Here is a 23,786-nt window from a genome sequence, read left to right on the forward strand (position 1 = left end):
TATTTTTCGTTTAGATCGAAGGTAGGTAATGTTACGCACAGAAATGGCTACGGCTCTAGTGCGGCTAGTAATAGAGTCGGGTCTTGGGGACCAGGCAGGCGTCACGCCAGGAACACACAACAGATGCTAGGTAGCTGTTCTATAGGTGTAAGATAGATGAATTGGTCTACCTGGGTTGGAAGGCCACGTAGGCATATATATAGGTAAGTGGGCACGGGCCTACAAGTCAGGCCACGTGCCAGGCCTCAGGCCTCAGGCAGGGCCACAGGCCAGGCCACGTGCTAGGCCATAGGCGGCCTCAAGGCACGGCCACAGGGCAGGCCCTTCCACCTAGCTATTCGTATCAGGTAAGTAGAGGGGTTAATTAAGAAGAAGGTTATAATTAATTAAGAAGAGTATTTAGATTAATCTTAATAAGAGTAAGGCGTATCTTAGAAGGTATCTATTTATAATAATTAAGAATATATAAATTAGATAGGAATTACTATATAAGGGGAACTTATAAGTATAGTTAGAATTAGATAATTTATTAAGATCTAAAAACCTAAAAAAATAGATCTAGGGGGTGCCCTCTATATATAATAGACTAACCCTTAGTAGCCACGTATAGATAAGGCGCTTAGACTACCTCTAGACCTATAGGGGAAGTAGAGTCGGATTTTAAGCTTTAGCTAATAGGGTATAAGAGAAGTTAAACGCTTATTGCTATAGAACGGCTCTATAGAATGTTATAAAAAGTATACTATTCTATAGCTACGATTTTTCTTTTTTTATAATATATATATTATTATAGTTTAGCTTTTATTTAAGCTACTAGAGTAGTTATAAGACTCTAACTCCTTATAACTCCTATATATAGTATTCTCTTTGCTATATTAACCTTTATAACTAATATTAATAAGTTCCGTAATTATAGCTATACTATTCGCTATTAATAGCTCTCTTAATAGCTATACTATTATTACCGCTATTATAACGTAAACGCTCTAGAGTATTATTAGCTCTCCATTCACCTAGCACGGGCAAACCACGCGGAGAAGAAGGATAGTGCGCAAAAGGAGGGGTAACTCTAGCCCCCTGGATATGACCCATGCCATTAGATGTCTCTGGACAGGCATTGCGCCGACAGATCCTGGTTTCATCCGTGATGGTGTGATGCACCCGCATGTATCTGGGTCCGTGGGTGACTTCCGTGCGGACACGATTGACACACAAGCTTCTGCTCAAGGAATCAGTGTTTCCAGTGTCACTCCGGGATGTGCTGATCGAAATTAAAAGATTGACTGCGGAACAGTGTTGCGTCTAGCACTGATATCTAGACGGCGGGTTGAAGCAAGGAGGGGCTATACAGTTTTCTGACCTTAGTTCGAAGAGCTTTCTCCCTTCGTAGCGAAAGCGTGGAGCTCGCCATAAATCTGAAAGTTCACTATTCCCATCACCACAGTTCACTAACGTGCGGGACTTACGTAACGGAGATAGTCCCGGTGAAGTAATAGGATTTAAGAGCTTGCCGTTGATGCCCATGTTACGACCTGGCAGCTTCCGAAGGGGGAACACTGTCAGAGGGTTGGGGTTGCTGTTTGCAGAAGCTTAGGTTGTGACTCTGAGACGATGTGGTGTCGTAAGGCGTTGCGCACTCGTTACAATGAATACAAGGTAAGACTTAGATTGATCACTGTCGTGAGAAAGAATGTATCTACAAGTCCAGAATGTCCGTCCTTATATACCTGCCATCCTGTCCTTGTTGTGTTAGGTGGTGAGCTCATGTTGGATGGCTCACTGGTTAGTTGTTGGTGATCCATGATGTTAGGATCACGGTGTGTTATCCCGTGAGCCATTCCCTGGCTCACTGCGGCGTCCTTGGTGAGCCCGACGACTCACCCTTTATGTCTGAGTGAGCCATCACGTGATTTGCCAGGTGGGCCCGATTCTTATCTTATCGCGCTCCCTGATCGCGGGGTCGTCGATTCGCGGCCGCCCTGCTTCCTTGGTTGTTACAGCCCAGACCCCTTTGTGATGTGATTGCTTCTTACATGCAGCCTTCACATGTCATGACCCCCTGTGTACCTAGCGAATCATGTTACAATCACGAACTCTTGACATCAACAAGGGTAGAACACGATCTTCCAATGCGCATATTCCAATGGCTGTGTAATTTGGTCCAGACTCCACAGAAATCAGGCCACCCACGCCTTGGAAGGGATCGAGCTCTTGCTTCAACTCATGGTCAGGCGTGGGCATCTTGTGGAGCATCCTGACCCTGCACAATGAGATCTAGTAATCTTGACAATGTTATAGATGATCAGATTGCCCCTCACTAGGGAGATTATAGCCGCCATTAAATGCAAGTCTTGATAAGTAATCCTGTAATCTGGAGGTACTTTGTCGCTTCCCCAGGACATTTTTTTGAAATCCTTGCAAAAGTTTTCAACTTTACAATTGCGCGACCAAATGACTGGCCATACGATCCCCAGTGCGAGAAAGAAGGGAACCATCCGGCTCTGGCAACTGGTCGGACCTCACTCCGATCCCCAGCGGACCTGGCTCCGGTTTCCACCGCGATACCAACTAAGCTTCAGACCATGTGGTGGCACCGAAGCTTCCTCCACCTCAGTAATTACCGAAAGTGTCGCTTAAAAGGCAGCCTTGAAATCAAGGGGGCAGGTATCAACATTTGAATGACACCCTTCAGATCAGATTCAATCAATGGTGCTCTTTACGTCCGCTGATAAACCTCTCCAGCAGATAATTGGCGAACGCCTACAGGTGCATCGACAAATCTAACCCCTACCCCGCTGCCACTTTCCTGCAAGAAAATGTATGGGGGGGTATTTTTAACGTTATTTCATTCATGAGTAGTTAAATTGAGGGTTGGACGGGTGGTTTTGCCGAGGTGGAAGCCTGAGGGATTCGTGTTATGAGTGCTTTCTTCATGATGGCATACAGCATTGCAGGGGGGTGAGGGAGGCTGGCACAGAAGGAAGAATTCGGTCGCAAGTTTGCTCGTTTTGATCATGGACGGCCTTTGACTTAGCCTTTTATGTTTGCATCGTGCTCTTCGGCCATTTAGGCATTATTGATTCAATTTTGCGGAACATCCTCAATCACTTTGGAGAGAAAAAGAAGGAGCTTTCTCGCAATTCTGACTATCTCGAAGGTAAGCCTTGGTTATTCCGAGGGTACGGTTCCTCGGGGTTGAGTGACCTCATAGTAATGGTTGCGCTATGGCTTGTGCAAGCTGCACCTGAGTACCCCTTATCCGACAGCCGTAAGCCCTCTTCGCGTCTTTTCCCCCGCACACCAAGTTCCGTTCAGCAATCGTGTCACTTGTTCATCGAGGGTGCCTCTCCTTTTGGGCGGGGCAGTGAGAAATCGATGACAATCGTTGTTACGCCAACTGTCCGTTTGCTTGGCGGCTGCCGTGCAGGATCCGGACGGAGCCGATGAAGGGAGAGTATCTCGACCGGATCGAGGCCAGATTCATCTCAAGTAGAGTCGTGCACCAATTAGCCCTTCCAGGGTACCTCCCTCGGATGGTGATGACGACGAGGAGCATGGAAAAACCTTGGCTTGCCAGGCCTGCCAGGGTTACCGATGTGACCCATGCGTGAACGAAACGCATGATCCCAGGAGCACCAGGCTATAGACCACCAACGACGTCAAGAAGCATCATTATATCACGGCCTTGCATCTAATTGGCCTGCCAACTGGGTTTCAGCTGCGGTGCCTTGGGGGCTAGCCTGGTTGTGTGGGTGGTGCGGCGTTGGGGTCCTTGTCGTCGCTGGCGTACAAACGTTATAAACGTGACATGCACGCGTCCCTTGAATATAGGTACCTGTTGCCGTGTGATACGGTTCATCAGATTGTTTCTCATTGGACGAACCTACTGGAGAAGGCACGCGGCTCCCAGCGACAGTTTGTGGTTCGATGTTGGGACAATATCAACAACCCAACTACTGACAGGTTGGTCCAGGACCTAGCACTCTGATCAAACGATAAACCCATCCTCAAGTATATCCAGATATCTTATTCTATCTTGGAAGACTCTGTGAACGTGATTGCCCGGACTTTACACCCAACTCCTAAGTCCAGCCTATGCCTTCGTCGCGGTCACAGCCAACAGGGCAAATATCCGCTCCCGGGGCAGCTACATATCGCGACTCATCAGTCAAAGATTTCCACAAGAACCCTAGTATACCGAATCACACTATTGAACAATTTACAGCATGCAATTACGTGGACAAGGCGTCGTCGCCGACGCAAAGGCTACTGAAGCGAAGAAACCAGCAAGCGACCGTCGAGACCCAAAGAATATCGAGAATATAAAGCAGCAAATTCTGCTTGCTGGTGAGTTCATTCGACAGATTAATGAAAGCCTCGGTCTGCTCAAAGGTTGAGTACCACACTAGCAAGACTCTCGATTCTTCGCCGTAGCTGTCACACGAGGTAGTGTAAAGTAGGACAAGCTCTCACATTGTGCCTTTTGTTGTCAAGTGGAGGGCCTTCTTCGTATTTAGACAGGTGCTCGAGTGCAAACGAGGCTGGCAACCGGGCAGGTCACAGTTTGGGCCTGTGGATCGAGCCCTACCCTCAGGTGGCTTTCTGATCTGACCAAACACCAAGCTTGAGCAGGCATCCCATCAAAGTGGAATCCTTGCGTCAAGATAAGATCAGTCCTAGCGTGAGACTGGCTCAATATCTGCCCAGAAAATGCCGTAGCTAGCCGCGTCGGGCGTGGCGTGGAGAAAATGATTGTGAAGCAATGGCGCGCGCAGTTATTAGTTTCAGGGGAAGGAGTAATCTCGGAAAATGTGAAGGACATACTGGAAACATTTCCCTTTCCGGGCCTAGCGCCAGTTAGACAAGGTCGCAAAATCGCCAAATGGACGACGTTACGGCGTGGTACAGTCTTTGCGGATTCAATCTAACTCTGCCATGAGCGTGCCGCCTAACTCGTCGGACAATATACACATGAAGCGATTATGAACGACATTCCGAAACACACGACTTGCTATTAACGATCTAGGGACGCTTTGTTTATACATTCAAAAGCTGAGCAACGCTTCGCTGAATCCACTTGACTTGAAGCCAATCGTCATCGCCTCGCCAGAATCTAATCATGGCCTAATGGTTGACGCCTACTGGGCCCATGAGTCCCATCCTTCCGAACATGCTGCTTGCTTTCTTCTTCATCAAGCCAGGCCCGCTACTCCCCTTGGCCTCTGTCAAGCCGCTGTTGCTCCGTCCAAACAAGTGCCCTTGCTTGACCCCGGGCGTCAGTGGGCTTACCGTGTTAGCAATGCGCCCAAGAGATTGGGGCCCGCGGCTCATCGGCATTGCAACATCCTCCTCTTCGTCGCTTTCGCTCGTTCCCGTTGTCAAGCTCTCCATGCTGCTTCCACTGTCGTCTCGTTCCATGATAAGCGACAGTGGCTGCGGTGCGGGTCCGTTCTTGCAGTGTTCAAACAGTTGCTCCTCATCTAGCTCAATCTCATCGCCGTCCATCTCAGCCACCGGATCTGCAGCTGCTGCAGAGGTCGCCTCGGGTATGGGTTGGGGCCGGGCTCCCAGTTGCGAGGGCGGGTTTAGGTGCGGGTGTGTTATTTTCAGGGCAAGAGACTCCGTGGAGCTGTCACTAGCAGAGCGCCCATACCCCTTTTCTTTCATGACATTGCTAGTCAATCGGCGCAAGCTCTTTCCGATGGCAGCTGGGCTACGATGCGTGGCGGCAAGGCGCTTCTTGACACCGTCTCGGCTGTCGCGAATCTTGCGTGCGACGAGCTCAAACTGCGCCATCATTGTGGGGTTCGCAATGATCTCCTCCATGTTGATCTGAACATCATCCAGACCAGCTATGCCGATATGGGGCAGCTCACGCGTCAGGTACTCGGCAAGCTGTGACGCGGGAATAAGACTGCCCCATAGGTCGTAGAAGGCAGCATTGTGCAGCTGCTTTTCGGGCACGCCGAGTGAGCGCGGATCAAGAATCTTGGTCCAGGCTGTGGCGACGACGGATTGGATAGCAAAGTGCAGATCCGTTGGCAGCCCTGCGCTTGATTGGGTTTGAATGGCATCGAAGTCGGGTTGAGGCAAAGGCAGTTGTGGGCGCATCGTCGCAAAGTCGGTCGCTGATGGAATTAGGGGTTGCATCATCGACACAGAGGTAAGAAGCTCGATTGTCGACACCAGGTACTTGAGTGTCGCGTCGGCAAATGTCTTAGGGATGCGGTTCTCACAGAACGTGAGGGCAATCTCGGCCCGCGTCGGGCTCGGCAGGCTAGAGGTGACAAGTAGGTCGTGCAAATCCCTTAAGGGAGACTCCTGTACGACGAGCTTGCACGATGCATTCCCAAGCTTGAAATCAGTCGGCTGCTTCTTGTCCTCGGTCGGTTGGTGGTACACCGCAGTGCTGAAGGGCGCCCAGAGGGGGATCTTCGGCGAGTTCTCCACCACGGCCCTCCAGTCCATGTTCTCAAAGGTTTTGACAAGTGCTCTTTGTCCATGAATCGTCTGGAGGATGTCCATCGGGGTGCAGTAGGCGTCTCCGAAACGGACACGAACCGGGAGTGTGTTACCTGTAGGGCCAACTACACCTGACACACTGCTGCCGTCGGCAAGCCGCAGTTGGCGACCATCAATAATCTCGCCGAAAAGCACATCTCCGGACGCGGACAGGTTTGCCAGCACAATAGCCCATGCTGCCTTGACGACTGTGTCCAAGGTAACTCCGAGACCAGACAGCGACGTGATGGACACCTTTTCCCGGATAGTCCTCGCAGACGTACTAAGGGGTGCAGGCGCATCGCGGGGCACGACCCGGGTCATCTCGGCATTTTCAAGCAACGAGGCCCAATGCTTCATTGCGCTCTCTCTGTTGGAAGTCTGCGCGAACCTGATAAATTCAAAGTGTGTAGGCCTCCTGGTCGGCTTTTCTGCAGCAGTGTAAAGTCTCTTGAGGTCATGGATCAGTATGGGAATTGACGCTTCGTCGCACTGCGCCTTTGACAATCGCATGATCAAGGTTGACTGATGACCAGAATCAACATGGATGAATCGGGTGATAGTCTTTCCAAGAGTCAAAGGCTCTTCTTGATCCTTCTTGATCAGCTTTGTCGTGAGACCCGACAGTCTCCAACTCGGGCACTGGAGTTTCTTGAAGTCCGGGCCAGAGGACCGCACTGCTACCTGATACACCTTGCGCTCATGGGCAACAAAGACGGAGCGCAGAATCGGATGTATCATGCAGAGGCCAAAGCACGCTGACTCAAGCTTCTTGACGCTCTGAAGCCGGGCAATGTTTAGAGTGATGTATGTGACATCGCCACGGTCTTTCATCATGCCGAGCTCGAGGGATCTGACTTGAGCGGGGAAAGCTTCGCACACATCTTTGATGGCTTTTCGCTCCACCCCAAGCTGGGGAACAATGACCTCTTCAATGAAGGCCTCGTTGAGGAGAGTGCCAGACAAAGTATCCAGAGATCGCCGCGAGGGCAATAAATCGACGTTGAGCATGGCTTCAGAACTCAGGGTGACGCTTTGGCATAGCTCTGTGAGGGAAGCCCCCCTCAGTACGTCAGTGATGTTGATTGCCATGCCGGCTCGGTTGGATGCAACGACCAGCTTGGCGGCGAGATACGTGCCGCCGCCGAGCTTAACAAAGCTCTGGTTGCCGTCAATAGCATCTTCGCTGACATTGAGGAGGTCAGACCAGATGGACCGCATGCGTTCTTCGACTTGTGTTAGTGGGAGGGGCTTCATGCAAGCGCTGCTGTCTATATGCGCGGGTGAGGCTCCAAAGATGGCCGCGAGTTGTTCCTCCGTCAGATCCTTGACCATTTTCTGCAACTTGCGTCGATTGATCTTTATAGCGGTCGTCACGGGCAGCCGCTTGACGGGTATGTACACTCTGGGAACCATGTGCGTTGGGAACATATCTCGCAGTGATGGGTCCGCAACCTTCTTGGCGGAGAAGCCTCGTTCGCGCGTCACCGCGCTCAGATGGGTGAGTTCTTCCGGTCCATCCCACGACATTTCAAGCTGCACAAAGGCTGCGAGTAACTGGGTGCCGTCCTTGCAGACGACGGCTTCAACAGCTACATCAACACCTTGTCCGAGGCACCGACGGAGTTCCTGTTCGATCTTGGCGGACTCCACAACCTTGCCGTCCACAGCCATGTCCTGGCGCGAGCTGGGAAGGAGTTCGATGCTTCCGCCTTCCATGTACCGCACCCTCTGGCTGGTCTTGACATAGCGAACCATCTGGCGCCCATCCTCGGCTTGCTCCAACTTTTGCGTCAGTGGCTTGAGGGGCTGACCGTGGACAAACTTTTGAGCGATAATTGGACTCTCGATGCATAGCTCTCCAATGGCCCCATTGGGCACGAGCTTGCTTGCATCTTCGGGGTTGGCAATCCAGAACTTGCCGAGGAAAGGTTTCGCTACGCGCTGTAGGTCTTCGCGTTTGTTGGCCTCGAAAGCCGAGATGCCGAGAGGGCAGATCTCGAGGCAGCCGTAGACCAGGAGTAACTTGGTGTGCTCCATCCAGGGGCCACATGTGTCTTCGTCAAGTCCACGGGTTCGGAAGCAGGTGACCCTGAGCGAAGGAAGTTTGGCGGGGTTGAGCCGCCTAGCGAGAATCGGCGTCAGATAGGTCCAGGTGACGGCCATTCGCCGGATCGCACCATCAACATCTCGCTTGCGCTCTGTTGGAGACGGGATGCAGATGCAGCCACCGTGAATCAGGGTTGCGAGCGTCTCGACAAGCGCGGTGTCAATGCTGAAAGATGATAGTTGCAGCACGCGACTTTCTTGGTCGATGTCTAGAGCCAAACCCTGGGCAAGGAAGGCTGATGAAAGGGCAGTGTGAGAGTAGGCGAAGCCACGGAGTTCTTTCGTTCGACTGGAGCCGGCGGGGAAAAAAATACACGCAACATCATCGCCCGATGCTTTGCGTGTCGGCGAGTCAGCTTGCAGGTGGGTTGAGAATAAAGCTTCGTTGACAACAATGACGCTGTCATTGAAGAGGTGCAGCTTCGATCCTATCAATTCGGTGACGAGGATGACCTGTGGGTTGACCTGCTTAATCACGGCCTCGACCATGCCGCTGTCTTCGCCGTCGACCGGAACGATGCAGCCGCCAGCCCTAGGTTTCGTCAGCTTAAGCAAAAGGGACAGTGAGGGCATGGAATACTTACTTGAGCACAGCGAGCATGCTCACAATCGACCACCTCGTTTTTCCCAGGACCAAAGGCACAGCGACACCAGGTCTGACGCCCCATTGCATGAGATGTGAGGCTAGCCGTTGCACCAGGCGCGCTAATGACCGGTATGAGAAATCGCCGTCTCCGGCGCAGACTGCCGGAGCCTCTGGAGATGTTCTCGCACGGTTCGAGAAGAGGCTGTGGATGCACGGCTCGAGTAACTCAACCCGCTCGGAGCCCAGTAACGCATTGTTTTTCTCCATTGACAAGTCTAGCCCGCCAATTGAGACAAGGGGGCTATTGACGATGGCCTTCACAGCCTGGAAAAACGACATGGTGACGCTCCGGGATTGCTGGCTTGAGAGGATACGGTCTGAGACGCTACAAGCTAGGTTTCCGTCCACAAACAAGGCCACGATGGAGATGTCGTGTTCCGAGGAATCGAAGGACTGCACGCACTTCAGAGCCATCTGCGGGCGCGTGCTGCTGAAGCGACTCTTTAGCACAGGCGGCTCTTCCATGTACGTGAAGCAGCTGTTGAAGAGCGTCTCGCCCTTGAGGCCAAGAGCATGCTCAATCTCGGAAGCTCCGATGTGTTCGTGAGCGAGACAAGACGCAAAGTCCTCTTCGGCATCGCGAACGATCGCTTCAACGGATTGGTAAGCCCATAAGTCCATAGCACAAGGGACGGTGTTTGCGAAACAACCGATAGATTGCTGGAGACCATTCGGTGCGTCGTTGTCAGTGCGTCCTGTGGTTCGGTAGCCAAAGAGCACACGACTTGAACCCGTAAATGCGCGGAGCACGAGGGCCCAGCCAAGGCGCAGAACAGTCGCGCGGCTGACGGCATGATTACGGCAGAAATCATCTAGTTGAACAGAGGAAATGTCAAAGTGATGATGTGTATCTTGAACCGCCATCTCCGCGGCCGCTCGGAGGCGAGGGAAATAGCACGGTGGCATCTCCTTCAGTCGATTTTTCCAGAAGAGGAGACTGTCATCCCGACGAGCTGTCTCGAGATACTGTACGCAGGCACTTCGGGAGGGGTCTTGCACCTTCATTGGTGTCTTGCCCGAGTTGTATATCCTCCTGAGATCTGCGACGAGAAGCTGCATGCTGAACATGTCGCACAGGGCCTGGCTGGCCTCCAGTTTGATATATGTGCCTTTGTTGGAGTTACAGACCGAAAGTCGATGGCGGGGTTGAGCTGGGTTGGTTGGAAGATCGGGCAAATTCTTGAGGGCCGCGATGGGGTCGTCTCCGGGCGCTGCGTCGAAGAACAGCATGTTGGGTGAGCATTGGCGAAGGACGACCTGGTCAAACAGCCCGTCTAAGGAGATGCTGTCAATGAAGACGGTCCGAAGTGCCGGGAACTTGGCGACAATCTGCTGCCAGATGGAACAGATGTGCGACTGGTCAACTTGCGTGCCGTTCAGTAGGGTGAGCTCATAGAGGTTGATGCTGTGGCATGTTTCGAGGGACAAGGTCTGGCTGATCAGGATTTGTTGCTGAGCGGCCGTGACGGGGTATACGTCTTCAATATCGCGCGCACTCGAGAGACCGAGTGCCACGAGTCTGTCGGTATTCAACTTGGCTAGGCCCGCGTAGTCGGTGTTGAGTAGAGGTACGTCAGCGAGGGTGAGTTCCTGGGCTCGGTAGCGTAGCCGGCCGACTGCCTCGTATAGGAGATGCTCGAATGTCTGGATCCAGTCCCCGATTCTTTCTTGGTGACTCGACAACTTGTTATACACAAAGTCGACCTTGGCACAACCGCTGTCATCTGTAGACATGGACACCTCGAAGAGAGACATCCTACTGACCTCGTGACCAAAGTTGGAGACGGACGTCCCTACAGAAGGCCCAGGAATGGGAACCTGTTCCAAGGCGCCGTTCTCCCTCTCGAGCTGACGCAATGAACCATTGTAGCTAAACATGATCTCGAAAGGCCAGCCCTCTGCGCAGCGCGTAGGCGCGTAAGCCCCAAAGTAACGGGAGGCGAAATAGTCCCAGCCGCGGCGGGCCAGGGATCGCCGTGTGTCCTTCAGGTCACGCAGGACGTGGAGAAAGTCCTCGCTGTTGGTCGACCGGAGACCTATCGGGCACAGCGACGTGAGCCAGCCAACTGTCTCGGTAATGTCTATGTCAGTGCTCCAGGGTTCGCGGCCGTGTTCCTTGTTCCAGATTGTCGGCGATGGTCGATCTGGGAAGGTCTGGCAGAAGGAGAGATGGAGGGCCGTCATGTAGATGTCAGCAGAATCCGTCCGGAAAACTTGATTGCAAGTTGTATGCAGAATTGAAGTCAGTTCAGCGCTGATGGAAAAACTGATTTCATGGGCCTCGCCATACGTGTTGAGCGACTCCTCGAGTCCCCAGTAGGCAAAGTCACAGCTGACGGGGTCAAATGGTAGAGGCGACGCCTCGCCTGTACGGGTAATCTCGTCCTCCTGAAGTTCGTTCCAAGTCTGAAAAGGCATGGACCTCTCGGAGAAGAGGGTGCCCTCTCTAAGCAGTTCATCAAGATCATGAATGAGGATCCTCCAGGAGAGTTGGTCGATGACGAGATGGTGGGCCACGAGGTAAATCAACTGCTGACCGTCAGGCGTGCGAAAATGCTCGACGGCGAAAACGGGCCCATTCTCGATATTGATCTGGGTTTGGGCCTTCTCAATGATCATGAACACATCACCGTAGTCGCTCACATGGTGGTAGCCAAATCCATACGAACCCTGGACATCAGGAATGATCCGTTGAGTCCATGCATCGTCTTCGCAGCGGAAGCGACAACGCAACATCGAATGATGCGCCACGACGGTTTCCATGGCGGCATGGATATCCTCGAGAGTGACGTTGCTTGTGACGCGAAGTAACAGGCTCTGGTTGAAACGATAGCTGCCGTCGGTCCGCGTACGCATCTCGTTGCGGCCGCCTGTTGCCGTGTCGAAATAGAGCTGCTGCATGGGCGACAGTTTGAAGCCCTCGAGTGACTCTTCGCTCCAGTGGTTGCCGACGGCGACCTTGTAGGACGCGAGCGACGCCATTTGAGATAGTGTGGCACTCTGCATAATGTCCTCTGGTCGAAGGGAGACACCTTGGGTGCGGCATGCGGCTACGAGCAGCATAGTCGATACTTCATCACCGCCAAGTTGAGGGAAGGAGAAGTTCATGCCTATTTCGCGCTCAGGTATCCTAAGAACGCGAGCGACAGCTTTCTGGACAGTGCGCTCCATGTCTGTCAGAGGCTCCTGGAATAACTTGTCCGACTCGAGGCTCGTAACTTGCTTGTACATGCTCTCATTCATGTTTTGGACCCAGGTCTGGAGTTTCCTCCGGTCGACAGTCCCATCGTCGGTGACTGGCATCTGATCGAGAACAATCCAATTGCTGGGTAGCGTGATGTCGCTTGCCGTCTGTTCAAGAGCAAGGCGGATGGCGGCGATTTGACTGCCGGCAAAATGCATCTGTGATTGGGAGATGACATGGATCGTGGACAGGCTGTATTGGGATAGGCGTGAGTTATTCAGGCTCACGAAGGCGATGAGCTTGCCCTCGAGGAAGCCGGCTTTGGGCCGAACAACAGCAGCCCCAGATACTTCGGGCGTCGACATGATGAGCCGCTCGAGCGCGTGACGTTCCTCCATCTCCCGGGATGCGTGGATTTGTTGATGTGAGTGCAGCTTTTCGTCGCTACTCTTCCTCATTGCGTCGCTGGAGACTTCAGAGGCGTCGCTGGCGAGATCCTCCTCGTTAGGTTGTAGCGGCTCTGCAGGGGCGAACGGGGTGGCACAGGTTTGAAGCTCAGCGAGGGTCTGACAGCGGAGGATATCGCTCGTCTTGAGGCCGAGCCCAACGGACATGCACCGTTTCCGGAGTTCCTGGGCGGAAGCTTCGTTGCCGCCAAGATCTGTGAAAGAGTCGATGAGGTCGATGGAGTGTCTTGATATGTCGAGAACGTTGGAGACTGCTGAGAGAAGGCGGTCCTCGACAAGAAGCTCGGGGACAGGCTCCTCGCGTTGGAGCTGCTCCTGAACCGGCGTGTTGACTACGCTGGTGTCAAGTCTGGGCAGACGAAGCCGGGCGACTGATGCTTCTGTAGAGTCGAACATGGTGGCAAATAGACAGGGCAACGCTGAAAATGGGGGTATCTCAAGAAAAGGACTTGCTGTGGTCAGACAAAGAGAGGAAATGGTTCTTCAAAAATGGTCAAACATGGGCCAACCGGCGGTCTCGTCGGACGCCCGTTGGTGGCTTGTAATCAACGAGCTGAGAGGGGCCAGCGACAGAAAGGTGATGTGTAGTGTGGCGGGTGACTTGGGGTCCCAATGCTATCGCTGGCTTGGTGTCGGTGAGATGAGGAGGGACGGATATGAGAGTCAAAGGTGTGGTATCAAAGACCATCAGGGACAAGAAAAAACTCGCGAAAAGCTTACGCGGGGGCGGGATTGTAATATCACCCACTCCCCAATACCCGCGCACCGACCTAGGTAGACTGACAGGATCTGGGGATGCCTGCCAGTGTCCACTCGGACATGGTGGTGCGGCTGGGCGAGGCGACGGATCGAAAAAGCAGGTCTCGTTGGACCCGTGGTGTGGCACAGAGAAGCTTAGGCATGGGGGGGGCCGAAGGGGGCGATGATGTCGTTAGGCTGGACAATGTGCCTGGGGGGGCTCGTCAGTGGATACGCGGGATGCGGCCGCGGCTGCAGGCCCGCGTCACTCATCCTGGCAAGTTCTTGGCCAGGCCTGTCGGGATGCTGGGATCACCAGATGTGAGACCAGAGGGCTGGAAGCTTGATTGAGTGTCCAGAAGTGTCGATCGCTACGTCCAGGGGGAAAACGTAAATGTGAAGGTGGACAAGGCGATGCTGAATGTCGCCAAGGCACAGACGGTTGAACGGGGAGACCACCATCTTCATCAGGTCAACTCTTGGCCACCTGTAGGCCACTTGATGATATGGGACGAAGATAGATGGTCGGAATCTTGGACCGTGGATCTTGGGGTCTTCTGGGGACATGCATCAGTGCCGATGTTGAGGCAACGGCCAGTGGGGAGTTGGGAAGTGGGATGGCGAGGCGGGAAACTAAGACTGGGACCAGGCACAACACAGAAACAGAAAAGCTACAGCACACTGTGTTTGACGCCATTGACGCCGAGTTCAAGAGCGACTCCTCCTGTGTCAGTACAGTGCGAGCTGGGGGCACAATGGCCGGGGCAGTGCAACAGGCGGCTATCTCCCCAAGGTGTGCTCCTGCCAAGAATAGAAATAGCAACCAGCCCCACCGCCCATGCTACCCGCCGACCAAGCGTACCTTACTGACATGCCTCTTGGCGCCTTCTGCCCTACAGGCTCACCTTTTCGACCCACGGTGGCAGTGGCAGTGACCATCAGAGGGAGCTTCCAGCGTCGGATCAATATGAGGAATTCCGACAACGGCCAACTAGGCTGAACAGGCCCTGTTCAGACGCGAGGAAGGCTATTTGCTCGGCCCTTGTAGGCTATTCGCTCTATCAGACAAGGGTAAAACCACACTAGACAGGGACCAAGCCGCAAACATAGCTCTACTACTAAAATTAGCTAGGGCAACTACGTATATACCTCTACTCGTCTATTATATACTCGAGTCTCTCAATGAATTCAGAGCTAAAGACTAGCTATAATTAGCTAATAAAGTAATATAAATAGCGCCTTAAGGCCCTATAGTTACTCTATCTATCTACTAAACTCTTAATACTTTTAAATATAATAATACTATTAAATACTCCTATTCTAAGCCCTCTAGATATTATTAATACTTTATTTTATTATTAAATAAAGCCTCTCTAATACCTCCTTATTAATATACTTACTAGTTATTACTAAGCCTATTACTAAGCCTATTACTAAGGGTCCTATCTTCTCCTTTATTATAGATATATAGTGCCTCTCTATAACTATAGCTAGAGACTATAGCTAGTAATAGGGAGGGTTCTAAATAGCCTCTAATTAAGGCTAATTTAGTAATTATAGTAGTCCTATAATAAAGGCTAATCGTTTACATTTACTATAATCTTTCTAATATCCTAATTTATAATATAAAAAGGTTAATACTAGCTACCTTAGGCCGCTAAGGGCTATTACTACCTATTTAGTAACTCGCCTAAATACTTTACTATTCTATTGAGTGACTTAAAGGTATAAGAGATGAGTAGAGGTATATAGTTACCCTAGCTAATTTTAGTGGTGGAGCTGTGTTTCTGGCTTATCCCCTGTCTAGCGTGCTATTACCCTTATCTGATAGAGCGAGTAGCCTACAAGGGCCGAGCAAATAGCCTTCCTCGTTCAGATGCAAGCAGGGTCTCTGTTAGACCCTGGATTCTTCACCTCTTTCCCGCTCGGCACGATCGTCGTCCGACGACCCTGACCAGAGTGGCGAGCTCGCGATCCTAAGGAATCGGCTTTCTTCGTCGCATGCCTTACGCGGCAAGAGGTATCTCGTGAATCTCGTCTTGATCGGTTAAGGCGCCCCATCAGGCACCTACCTTGCCTTAGCTAGGTAGGTAAGGTAAGGTAGGTACCTAGGTAGTCATGATGTCTAGGACTTGATCACCAGGTCATCCGTGTTATTATCTGGCAGGCCATCATTTCGCAATACTTGGCTCCGTCGCTTCCATCACGCGTTGCACTGTTCGCTTCTCCGCCAACACGATCCATCGGGACGGCGGACGCCTTGCCAAAGACAAGGACCCAGAGCCCCCAAGCCCCCAACGGCCTCCAACGGACCCCGTGGAACCATGACATGAATTGTAAGCCTCCCAACCTATCCGCCTGGCGAGAAGCCTCGACGCGGCCTACCAAGCGATGTAACCCGCCATAAACGAGGCAAAGGCTTCTCGGACGAGGGATCAATTGTCGCAACCACGCAGGCATCACCGTGTGTCTTGCTGAGTTGTCTTTCAACAAGTAACAATGCACGCACCGAGCGCGCGCTGTGAAAAAGGCCTGCACCTGACCCAGAAACGGTTACAAGAGGCGATAACAGCCATGCCTGAGTCGCGAGTCATCCTTCCCGCGAAGGATCAAGAAGGATTCCGCGCCTCATCGCCAAACTGACGTCACGCAGCCTATCCTCCTACTATCTGAGCCTGGTAATTACCCGCTACCTTCTCTCAGCTCTACTCAAGCTCTTAAACATGAACTCCAACCGCCCCCTCCCCCCCCCCTAAAACACTGTTGATCTTTTACCTCTTGTCGACGAACCCATTCCACATTCTTGGCGAACACTTCCTCTTTCCGCAGCCACAGGGACAGGGATCAAGCTCCTCCGTCTCGTTATGGCAATGGACAGTAGCATTGTATATTTCTAGTATACGTCCGTGTCGTCACGTCAAGGTTCGAGACCGCGGAGGATTCTCGAGATGACCCGCTACTGTCCGCTTCGTCGCGCGTGCAGACGATTTTGGAAATGCAGACGACATCGATCCTTTCGAGGCAAGCGAGCCCAGCCAGCAGCGAATGACAGACGGCGTTTGTCTCATGTGCTATATCTGGCCACGCTCTGCTTCATTGATAACTCTCAAAATACTTTGATCTCGGGACTGTAGATGCCTAGGCAGCCTTCTTCCGCGTCATTCGTTAACAATCCTTGACTGCGATTCAGGACTTTTAGTAACATAGATTCATCACTGCGACAGCTAGCCAGGAATGATCAGACGTAAATCCAAATACCCTCCAGATGCCATCGCAGAACAGGTATCGCCCATTACAGTGGCCCCTTCCACACCGTCTCTTGAAGCCACTCCCCCAAAACCCGGATGACCTTGACCGCCTTGGCGTTGCCGTCCCGCAGCGTGACAGCGTCCGAGACCATGGCACTCGATGGGTGCATGTCGAAGGCGTGCAGCACGTCTGGTACAAGCAGCCACCGCTTGCTTCCTTCACCGTCCTCGCTCGTCCACGCGAATCTCTCGTCCACAAGTTCCAGCTCCTGCGTCTTAGCCACCTCGGGCCGTCCAGGAATGCCCGAGACGGGTTCGCGCCCTGCCAGTCGGGTCGCCCACGTCCAGGCTTCGGAGGCAAGAAAGTCGAGCTCAGCTGCCACGACAAAGATATTGGCGGGCAGGTCTTCTTTTTTGGCGTGCCAGGGGCTCAGCAACGGGTCGCGTAGGTCGTGTCCATAGGGAATGTAGGCCCAGTCAAACAGGGGCGCAAGGTCAGCGACGTAGTCGCGGCGCTCACCTCGCAAACCCGGGAGCAGACCCTCTTTAAAGCGACGCGATGGCTTCTTGTCGGGGACTGCAACAGAAAAGTCGAGAGGCGGATAGATGGGGATGACGGCGCGAGGCACGGCTGATGGCTTGCCTTCGCGGGCCTTGCGCGACTCGAGCTGACAAAGAGTGGCAGCGAGGTTGCCGCCGGCGCTAAATCCGAGGAGCGCCGTCTGCTGGCGATTGATGGGCAGACTCTCGTCGTTGAGGACGGCGTGGTAAAGGCCTTCAAGGTCGTGTAGGGGTCCAGGGTAGGCGTGTGCGGGAGCCTTGGCATAGTCGAGGCTCACGACAAGAGCCCCATGGCCATCGGCAAAGGTACGATTCCAGACATCGTCCTCGGTGGAATTGCCGATGCAGAAGCCGCCCCCATGAATAGTGAAGACGGTGGGGAGGGGATTTGGGGATGTCTTGTCATACGAAGCGGGGAAGAAGATGCTGAAAAGGTTAGCGGTGCTTTCGGCAGATGTCACAACTCAAGCTATCCATCCCATGGACAAACCTACCGGACTTGCAGCGCTGGCCGAACCTCATATCGCTTGACAAGGTCAGGCCGTATTTCGGGGGGGTAAAAGTAGTCGCGCCAACTGCCATACCAAGCCAGCTGGCCGAGGACAGTCTGAATTGCCGAGAGCTTGCTGGCCATCAAGACACGGGTTAGGAAAGGAGGCTGATGACGAGGCAACGGCTTGGACTGGTCGCCGGCAACTAATACACTGTTACCATTGTCTGTTGTTGCCATGCTAGTGATCGGCATGGTGTCAGGTATGCTGGGACGCAAATTGTGAAGATGAAGAAGAGAAGTTTTAGGTTCTCAACCTGGGTTGTGGTCGCTGCCAGGAGAGAAACTGGGCGTAGGGCGCAGAATGGTCAGCGTACGTCGCGTGCACTCATGGCATTCATGGCATTGATATCCTTGTCGCAGATGCAGGCCGAGTGGGAGGGGTTGGCCAGGACAGGGGTGCGATGTTGACAGACAAGGTCGACGGACGACAGACTCAGGCAGGATAAAACTCACACGGAGGTAGACGGTGACATAGAAGAAGAGAAGGACGGCAGAGAATACGCGATGGATCATTTTTAAGTTGAGGTTGGGCAGCAAGCAGACGTCTTGTAGAGAGGCAGGACGGAGATGCCGATACCAGAGCATGATGCCGAGCCCGAGTGAGTATTCGCCCCATGCCTCGGGCTCAAGCAGGTTCACTTCAGGTGCAGGCACGGCTCTGGGGGACGCTTCCGACCTGTGACTGGCCAAGCAACGAGTGAAGGCAGGTGCCCCTGAACCATCTCACGTAAGCAGGTGCTTTCGTGCTTCGTACCTTCCTCAAACCAACAATGGAAGAAAGGGGTGAGCGAAATAGACGAACAGCATCATCATCACCTGGATCTGTCTGCAGTCAGTCAGACAATGATCCTTGGCTTGGATTTCCCGTATCAGCATTTATCAAATCCTCTGCGACGTATCAACTTGGTTATCTACGCAAGATGGAGAGTAGCAGCGCCCCCTTGCAGTCCTAGAAAGTGGGCTGTACATAGTTCTCCCCCTCGACGAGCTCTCTCAGGCGAAACGACCGCAGCGTGCTTGTCGATCCTCGAGGCCGGCTGATTGACCCTGCTGCGCTGTGTCCCGACGACCGGCTTCTTGCTCTTGTTCTCTCCTCCGCCGATAGCACACCTGGACCTTGCGACGATGGCACCCCGACTGTGCTGCGTGTCCGCAGGTTCATCTTGCCCACCATGGATCGGATCGCTGCCCCAGCGTCAACCGGCTCGAGCGGTTCTTCCATCGCAGGCGGCAGCCTTTGCATGCTGAGCGATGAGTCTGAGCGGCTTGTTCCCCTACGGTTCAGCTTCATCCTTGACATGAGATCCTCGGCGACTCCCCGTGTGGGCGATCGGCTCGAGCCGCGACTGGATGGCGGCGTAGGCATACCGCCTCTTGACCCCATGTGGTCCTGCCCTGCCTTCATAATTTGCTCGAGATCCAGTACTTGTGGCAGGGCCGGCATTCCGCTGAGTCGTCGCAGCGCCTTCGCATTTTTGTCCAGGAACGAAGACATGCGCCGCATCGCGCTACCATTTTCATATCGCTCAACTGCCGAGGGAGCCCCATGCGGCACCTGCGCTCTCGCTCGCCGGCGTTCATTCAGTGGCATCGATACATGGAGTTGTGTCTCGGGCGGTGGCGACGGTGGCAGGGCCGCGCTGCGCACCGTCTGCTGGACCCGCGAGAGCACGGTGTCAAAGTCAACCGCGTCGCCCCTCGCCGGCCGATATGTCGGCTGTACCTCCATGACGGCTCGCCGCGCCAGCACAAACAGTGATCCGTCTCGAATGCGCCGCCTGACGAGCTCCCAGCGCGTCCGTGCTGGGTTGCGCTCAAGCTCGGGCCTGTAGATGGAGCACTGCGCCAGCTGCGCATAGAACACTTCGAGCCGCTTCGCCATGCGCTCCAGCACCTGCATGAGAAACGAACACATGGCCGCCACACGCTGCGCGTCCGATGTCGCTTCGAGCTCCATGACGGTTCCGAAGGCGTCCATACCATGGCATGCTTCCTCCCTGATGTCTTCGAGCAGCGCCATATCAAGGCTCACGGACCGGCTGGCGTAATCCATGATGCCTCGCTCCTGGAAACGCGCCGGTTCGCTGTTGCACACGTACTGCCCGACGAGGGCCACCTCTTTGGACGTTGCCACGGCATCCGCTGACGTCTTGGCACGTGCGACCACACCCAGAATGTCTGGTAGCTTTGTGTCGGACCCCGCCGATGACGCTGCGTTGGCCATGGCGAATGACAATTTGAGCACGAGCTCCTGAAACTTGGGGCCGAAAAGTGCCGAGAAGCCCGACTGTAACAGGCGGGACTGATATTGGTAGAAGATGCGCACCCCCATGATGTTAATCATGTTCTCCTGGAACCACAAGGACGAGCCCATGAGGTCCTCCATTTCAAACTGCTGTGCCACAAGCGTCTCAACCGTCGTCTTGAGGTAGTCAGCCCACAGGTCGTACAGTCCACCGAGCTCGCCGCCATCGTGAAACTCGGGCTTCGGCGTGAGGTGACCAACAAAGTACTTGGTCAACAGGCTTGCGACCTCGGGGTTGTTGGTGTGCGCGAGGTTGTCGAACGACTTGGAGCAGTCAACGCCAGCGTTGGACTTGAGGATCAACGTACCGCCCGGGTGCATCGGGCAAAAGTCGGTCACGTCGTAAGCGCTGCCGTGCACGCCGATCCAGATTCGGCTTCCGGGGCGATGGCCCGTGTGGAGTGCAAGCTGTGACAGGGGAATTGTAGGCTTGTTGCAGGGCAAGGGCTTGGGCGTCATGAAGACATCGAGCATGATGCGCCGCTCGGCGAAGGCCGTGTTGATAATGAGGTCAGTTGACTCCATCGTGGCTGTGCGGTGGTTGTAGATGGCTTTGCGCAGGCCGTTCATGACGGAATCAAAGACAGCAACGGATCCGCAGATGTACAAATGCCCGCCGAGTCCGCCTTGCTTCTTGGACATGGCAAGATCACACACGGTAGCACCCTGTTCAGCGATGAGCGCGTCAATGTACCGTGGCTCCATGCGTCGCTCAATTAGGTCACGCGAGACGCTGTCATAGGCAAGGCCCCGGCTGTCGCGAGAGAAGGCCAGGTGGACCTCCATGAAGCCGGCATGGACATACCGCCGCAGCTCGTCCTCGTAGCAGAACTTTTCACGGTTCTGTACGCCCAGGTAAAGAATGTTGCGCCCGACGGCTCGCCCGGCGCGGGACTGCCAGAAGCTCCTGAAGGGTGCAATGCCGCTGCCACCCGCAAAGAAGGCGCAGGGTGCTGCCTCGTCGAGGGGCAGCTGAAAGGCGACGGGACGAGAGACGCCCACGAGAATGTCGTCTTCTGCCGTGATGAAGTCGCCAGCCGAGCCGACAGTTGGGTTCAGGAAACCACTGCTGACGCCAGACCTGGGAACAGAAGCATTGCCAGCAAAGGTCGAGCAGAGCTTGTACTCGGCGCGTGAGATTGTCAAGTCGACAGTGCTGGGCAGCAGTTCGTCGGGACAGTTGGAGATGGAATAGGTCCGTGGGACCTCGACGGGGATAAGGTCGGTCAACCAGGCAACGTCCCTCGATAATTCAAACGCCTGGTCCCAGACGTGCATGGGCGTGTCAAGCACGGCAGCCTGGAGAAGATCACCCAGAGTGCCGCGGACGGGCCACTCATCCGTGGCAAGGACCTGGAGAACTGTGTTGGAGGAGGCGCGCAGCAAGGAATGAATCTTGAGGACGAGTTCCTGGGTCAAAGGCGCCAGATGTCCTCTACGAAGCACATCCTTGACCGTCAGCTTGGCGCTACCTGGGAGGCGGGCGACCCCGTGGTTGGCGACTGTGTCCAAGTGGTCTGCGAATCGGGACCACCGGCTGTCAAGCTGTACCGGCGCATCCAACATGTCGTCAAGGCCAAGGGCGGCAGCTACCTTGGCGCACTCCTCCCAGCTGTTCAGTGGCATGACAGCCAAGCGATCACCGGGCTGGAAGGTAATGCCAGTGTTGTGGAGATCGAGCGTCACACAGGCTATGGACCGCTCGGAGTCTGAGTCGACGAAGGAACGGCGGAGCACACGCGACGTGTAGCGGCACTCCTCAAAGGTACCACGCATTTGGTGCGGCTCGACCGGGATGTTGCCACGGAACGGCTCGAGGCGCTCTTTCATGGCGTCCGAGAACTGACGATGGACCTCTTCCCACGGCCGGCCTGTGCCATCGGCGGCACCAGAAGCTCCGTTGGTCTCCGTGCGGCCCGTCTTGGAGGCGACCTCGAGGATGCCGAAAACCTTGTACCGATGCGTGCCCATGAAGCCACGCTCGCCCGTGTAAGCCTCGATAATGCCGTCCAGTACCCCCATGAGACGGGGATCGCCCGACTGCCTGACAAACTCGGGAATACGGTAGTGGTACTCGACGGCAGCTATGAAAGCCCGCAGATTGGAGGGCAGCCACGCACGCAGGTGAAGGCCCTCGTTGCCGAGGAACGAGTCGTATCTCTTCCTTCCGAGGAAAGCGTCCATGAGCAGGTAGGGCGGGAACTGAAGCCCCGAGGCAGCAGGGCATCTCTTTGACAAGGGCGCTGAGAACTTGCCCCAGCGCACCCACTCCATGGCTGAGACAAAGTTGTCGCCCGAGTTGGGGTTGGTCGAGATGGAATGGAAGGCGTTGGGCATGCGCTCGAGGATCTCTTTGAGGCGGACCATCTCGCGCAGCAAACCCTCAATATTGCGGTTCATGACATGCTCCTGGCACGCGGCGATGGCGTCGGGCCCGTGCTGGAACGAGGCTGATGTGTCGGCGCAGCCTTTGAGGAAGGCTATCTCGGTGCGCTCGCCAAACATGGGCCATCGCAGGTCGGTGTTGTCGAAGCGTCCAACGTAGGGGTGGATCGAGGTCGGGTCGCGGACGCGAATGTTGTAAGAGGCCTGGTCGAAGAAGGTCAGGTGCGGGATGGCGCGGCCCATGCGGCGGGAGACCTGCCAGTAGGGAAGGCCGATGCTGCGGGGGATGCCAATGAGCTCTGGGCCGAGATCGTCGCTCATTTCGACGTTGGGCTTGGTCGATGTCGTGTTGGTGCTGACGCCGTCGTACCCGTCATTCTTGTCCTCGTAGCGGTAGATCGAGCACAGCATGCCCAGAGCGACAATCGCAGCCCACAGAGCCTGGTCGGGAATAGTATCTTCAGTGCCTTCGACGAGGGGTAGAGCGGCGACGGACTCGCGCACACGGCCTCGGGACACGCAGCCGGGCATGCGTTCGCAAAGATCGGACCACACGCGGCCGGGGCATCCAGCGAGAGCCCCGGCGGCTTCGTTCGAGTCCAGGGCGCAAAAGCCATACTCGCCGCTGAGATAACCGTCCTTCCACCCTGTGCGCTGGCCGATGCTCTCGGCGCGAAGGATGACCTGGCGAGCGGGAGCGCCGAGAGCGACGGCAAGCAGGTCCTTGTCATCGGCGACAAGCGTGTCGACATTTTTGACCTGGGCGACAAAGTTGGCCGAGGGAATGTCTGAGTAAAGAATCTCGTTGATGGCCTTACGTTCGCGGTCACGTAGCCACTCATCTACGTCGACACCGCGGGGGATCTGAGGTTGTCGAGTCAGCAGGTGACCGGGAGCTTCTCTTGACCCTTGTTACAAGCAAAACTTACGTCAAAGGCAGAGTGAAGATCGCCCGGTTGCGTGTAGCCCGAAAAGGAACAGCCTCGTGGACCGACGCGCTGTCTGGAGATACTCCCAGCAACGGAACCATTTCCAGCCGGACATCTTCCACCGAGGGAGCCGGACACGGGACACGACCTTTCTGACATG

The 23,786-nt window shown here is 54.5% G+C and overlaps 3 protein-coding genes across 3 annotated transcripts; all 3 read right to left on the reverse strand.

The window, feature by feature from the left end:
• Window positions 1-5,124: 5,124 nt before the first annotated feature.
• Window positions 5,125-13,303, reverse strand: VDAG_10211 (uncharacterized protein; the record flags this gene model as incomplete). Its single annotated transcript, XM_009659914.1, has 2 exons — window positions 5,125-9,142; window positions 9,195-13,303. The coding sequence occupies 2 exons, from the start codon at window positions 13,301-13,303 to the stop codon at window positions 5,125-5,127; spliced, it is 8,127 nt and encodes a 2,708-aa protein (XP_009658209.1).
• Window positions 13,304-16,937: 3,634 nt separating this feature from the next.
• Window positions 16,938-18,199, reverse strand: VDAG_10212 (alpha/beta hydrolase fold protein; the record flags this gene model as incomplete). Its single annotated transcript, XM_009659915.1, has 2 exons — window positions 16,938-17,880; window positions 17,949-18,199. 2 exons carry the CDS (start codon window positions 18,197-18,199, stop codon window positions 16,938-16,940), a joined length of 1,194 nt encoding a protein of 397 aa, XP_009658210.1.
• Window positions 18,200-18,956: 757 nt separating this feature from the next.
• VDAG_10213 (sulfite reductase flavoprotein alpha-component) lies at window positions 18,957-23,785 on the reverse strand (the record flags this gene model as incomplete). Its single annotated transcript, XM_009659916.1, has 2 exons — window positions 18,957-23,561; window positions 23,627-23,785. 2 exons carry the CDS (start codon window positions 23,783-23,785, stop codon window positions 18,957-18,959), a joined length of 4,764 nt encoding a protein of 1,587 aa, XP_009658211.1.
• Window position 23,786: the final 1 nt, after the last annotated feature.

The sequence above is a fragment of the Verticillium dahliae genome, genomic scaffold (assembly GCF_000150675.1).
Source record: "Verticillium dahliae VdLs.17 supercont1.33 genomic scaffold, whole genome shotgun sequence".
NCBI lineage: Eukaryota > Fungi > Ascomycota > Sordariomycetes > Glomerellales > Plectosphaerellaceae > Verticillium > Verticillium dahliae.